Source organism: Triticum urartu, chromosome 7 (assembly GCF_003073215.2).
Source record: "Triticum urartu cultivar G1812 chromosome 7, Tu2.1, whole genome shotgun sequence".
Classification (NCBI taxonomy): domain Eukaryota; kingdom Viridiplantae; phylum Streptophyta; class Magnoliopsida; order Poales; family Poaceae; genus Triticum; species Triticum urartu.
The window spans coordinates 652,513,350-652,516,769 of record NC_053028.1 but is presented as its reverse complement, the minus strand read 5'-3'; the positions used below and the strand labels follow the sequence as shown (position 1 = coordinate 652,516,769).

Here is a 3,420-nt window from a genome sequence, read left to right as displayed (position 1 = left end):
GCTATATATATATAATAGGTTTCTCGAGTAATTTTGTCAATCCTAGCGACACCAAGAGTGACGGATCATCAATGCCGCCGCGTTGAACAAAGCTTAAATTTCACATGCGAAGTGGACAACGTCTTGGTTTTCTTTTGTCAAACGGGTGAACTGTTCATATGTATGCCTTTCACTGTGCAGGGAAGAGACCCAGACAAATCAATTAATAGTCTGAGCTTGATGGGTCGACGCATATATATGTGATATATACCTATATATCTTATATTCGAAAGAATTTCTAGTACTACTTGGCTGTCTCTCATGGATGTGGACAGGCCGCCAACTTTTTCTCGAATTTGGGCTCGTTCCTCTTGATTCTTCCCGGCCTCTGCTCTCTAGGTTGCTACCTAAGTTAAGTGAGCATAGATGTTTGACTGGACTAGGTCAGCAAAGTCAGCCTTCTCTCTCTCTCTCTCTCTTTCTCTCTTGCTCTCTCTTCGATCCACACATTCCATACATCGGCCCTATATAGCACGCTTGTACTTTAAAAATAGTACTTGGGCTTCGAGTTCATCATTGTTTGGCCAAACCAAAACTCTCTCTCTCTCTCGCTCTCTCTCTCTCTCTACATATATATATTGGAACTTGGAGAAGCATCATCAGCTCAGCTGTGTGTGTACCAGAAGTTTGGGTTCGAGATCGGTCGGATTGAGTTGAAGGCCGGGGTCTAGCTAGCTGCAGGGAGAGGACCATAAAGCATGAGAGGATTTGAGAGGAGAGGCGTCCGGCAGTACAACCGGTCCGACGAGCCGCGGATGCGGTGGACGGAGGAGCTGCACCGGCAGTTCATCGAAGCTGTCAATTGCCTCGGCGGCCAGGACGGTGAGTTCTTGCTTATTGCCTCACAGATATAGATGATGCCTCCCCCTCTCTCTCCGGTCTAATTGCACATTTCACATGCACGGACGATATGTAAGTATAAAATTTGATGATTTCATTGATTTGAACTGCTAGAGGATCGATTTGTTAAAATTCGTGCTTTTTTTTTTGTATGGGTCGATTTATTATGGGTAGTCCTTTCTTAGTATACTTGCTTTAGTTGCGCCGTAGGTTAGGCAGGAGTTGGTTCAAGTTCATGGAAGAAAAGAAAGGTGAGAAAACCCCATGTGATATGCATGCATCATAAACAAGATGAGATCCATCATTGGCTGATTGAATTATTTGTTGCTCAAGAAAGTCGCTAATTAATTGTGCAAACGATGTTTAACACCTTAGTAGAGTAATCTCTACGATTACTTTTGTAATAAATGGCCGCTCTCCTGTCAAAGAAAAATATATCTTTGGATTAATCCTACCTACAGAAGACCATAGTAATTCGTAAGCGCGTGTATCCTTAATCCGGGATCCATCGTGCTAGCTCTCTCTGGGTCAGAAACTCGGAACTTAATCAAGAGTAGCAATTCTTTCTTGACGTACGGCTGGTCGTCTGGTGTTGACACTATCTTCGCATCATCTGCAGAGGCAACGCCGAAGCGTATTCTTCAGCTGATGGGCGCCAAGGGAGTCAGCATATCTCACGTCAAGAGCCATCTCCAGATGTACAGATCAAGCTCTAGCAACTCCACCTGCAACGGTCCACCCAATGCGTCCGTGGATCGCCGTGGAGACCAGCGTGTTGTTGACGGGCCATGGAATGGCCACAGGAACGGGAATGGCATGGGGGTGGCTTCGGAGAGGATCGACGACGCTTCATCTTACCCCGTGCCTTCCCATGGCCACCGCTCGCCGGCGTACCAAATGTGAGTACCATAATTGGCTGTTAACTCAGTTCTTTAACTCTAACTAGTGTTCGTATGCATAACCGATCGAGTTGTTAATCAGACGAGCTGGTTTTGCAGACCGTCGATCGAAGACGTTTTCAGGAGCTGGGAGCATAGTAGAGGGCGGCTGCCATGGAACTCCAGCATGCCATCAGAGAAGGTAGGAGTACTAGCAATTATGTGTTATTTTTGTTGTCTTGCTAGCTAGAGACAAACAATGGATTAACGTATACGTATAAAAATCTGGGAGTACATCGATGAGCACAAACTATGAACGAATCCTCTTCCTTGCTTTCCATCATCGTTCATACAGATACATGCATGTGCAGATGTGCTGTATACTGTCTAACTAGAAGCTTCATTTTTGTAAGTAGTTCGTTAGGTAGCAGTCAGCAGACTCTGCCAAACTACCACCATGGCACGAACACGCTGCCGTGTATTGACTGTCCAGTCTCCAGTTCTATTGTAATATCAGCACTGAAGCATCTTAATTCCCCTGACATGGCTGATGTTGTTGCAGGCGACCGGCTGGGCATGTCACGCTGACAGAAGCACACGTCAGAAGCAGCAGCAGCAGCAGACGGCGGCGGGGTGTGACCTGACGCTGTCGATTGGCCGGTGGGAGGCGGAGGCGGCGAGCAGTGATGCTGACTTCTCGAGCATGACCACCGAGGAGGCCGTCGCACCAGCAAGGGATCGAGGAGCCGGCGATCACCGTCGCTCCGCCTCCGTCACCGGCCTGGACCTCGACCTGAACCTCGACTTGGCCATCTCATCCTCTTGTCTGTGATGTGATCGATACTCTCCCTGTGTAAATATATAGAGCTGCATGCATCTTTGTATATGAAGTTACATTATATAGCTATCATTGTACCATAGATCGTGTAGTGTAGTGGTAGTAAATTTCTGAGGTTTCTTGCTAGCTATATGAGTTTATTTGTAGACTGCCATACTCACTAGGGGTTTCTACCGTTTTAGCGGTAGATGCATGCATGATTTCTTATATGGTTCATTTTTCACAATACGCTTTCTTTCTCTGAATTTACGCTTTTAGTTTGAATTTAAAACATATAGACAAGGTGGTACTAATATTGACCCACTGCCACCCGTAAGTAAAAAAAGACCTAGCGAGTCGATCCCCATCTCCCTCTCTCCCTCGATCCCACAGGTCGCGTACGACGCTCCTCTCTCCCTCACCCCTTCTATGCACCACCGGCCACCGGCGCCCATGGCAAGCACTATCTGTCGTGGTTCTAACTCTGACAGTGATATAGGGGGTATGTGTGGAGAGGATAGATCTTAGCTATGGAGGAGTTGTAAGCACACGAGGATTACGAGTTCAGGCCCTTCTCGAAGAAAGTAACAGCCCTACGTCTCGGTGCCCGGAGGCGGTCGACTGAATTATGTGTGTATGAATAACAGGGGTGCCAACCCTTGATACTGAGGAGGGGGTGGCTTATATAGAGTTCGCCAGGCCCCTCCAGCCCTCAGTAATGCAAGGTTTAAAGTATATTAAGATTGGGGGTTACTGGTAATGCCCCTAATAAAGTGCTATGATGACCATAAAAGCTACTTAATGACCGACCGTTTGCGTGCAGGGTGACCTTAGATCTCCTGGCAG

General features: G+C 47.0%; 1 protein-coding gene across 1 annotated transcript; it reads left to right on the top strand.

Annotated features, from left to right (window-relative positions):
* Positions 1–430: 430 nt before the first annotated feature.
* On the top strand, positions 431–2,802 carry LOC125521132 (myb family transcription factor MPH1-like). The gene is made up of 4 exons (XM_048686175.1): positions 431–861; positions 1,499–1,778; positions 1,878–1,959; positions 2,320–2,802. The coding sequence occupies exons 1-4, from the start codon at positions 738–740 to the stop codon at positions 2,587–2,589; spliced, it is 756 nt and encodes a 251-aa protein (XP_048542132.1). The 5' UTR covers positions 431–737; the 3' UTR covers positions 2,590–2,802.
* The last annotated feature ends 618 nt before the right edge of the window (positions 2,803–3,420 follow it).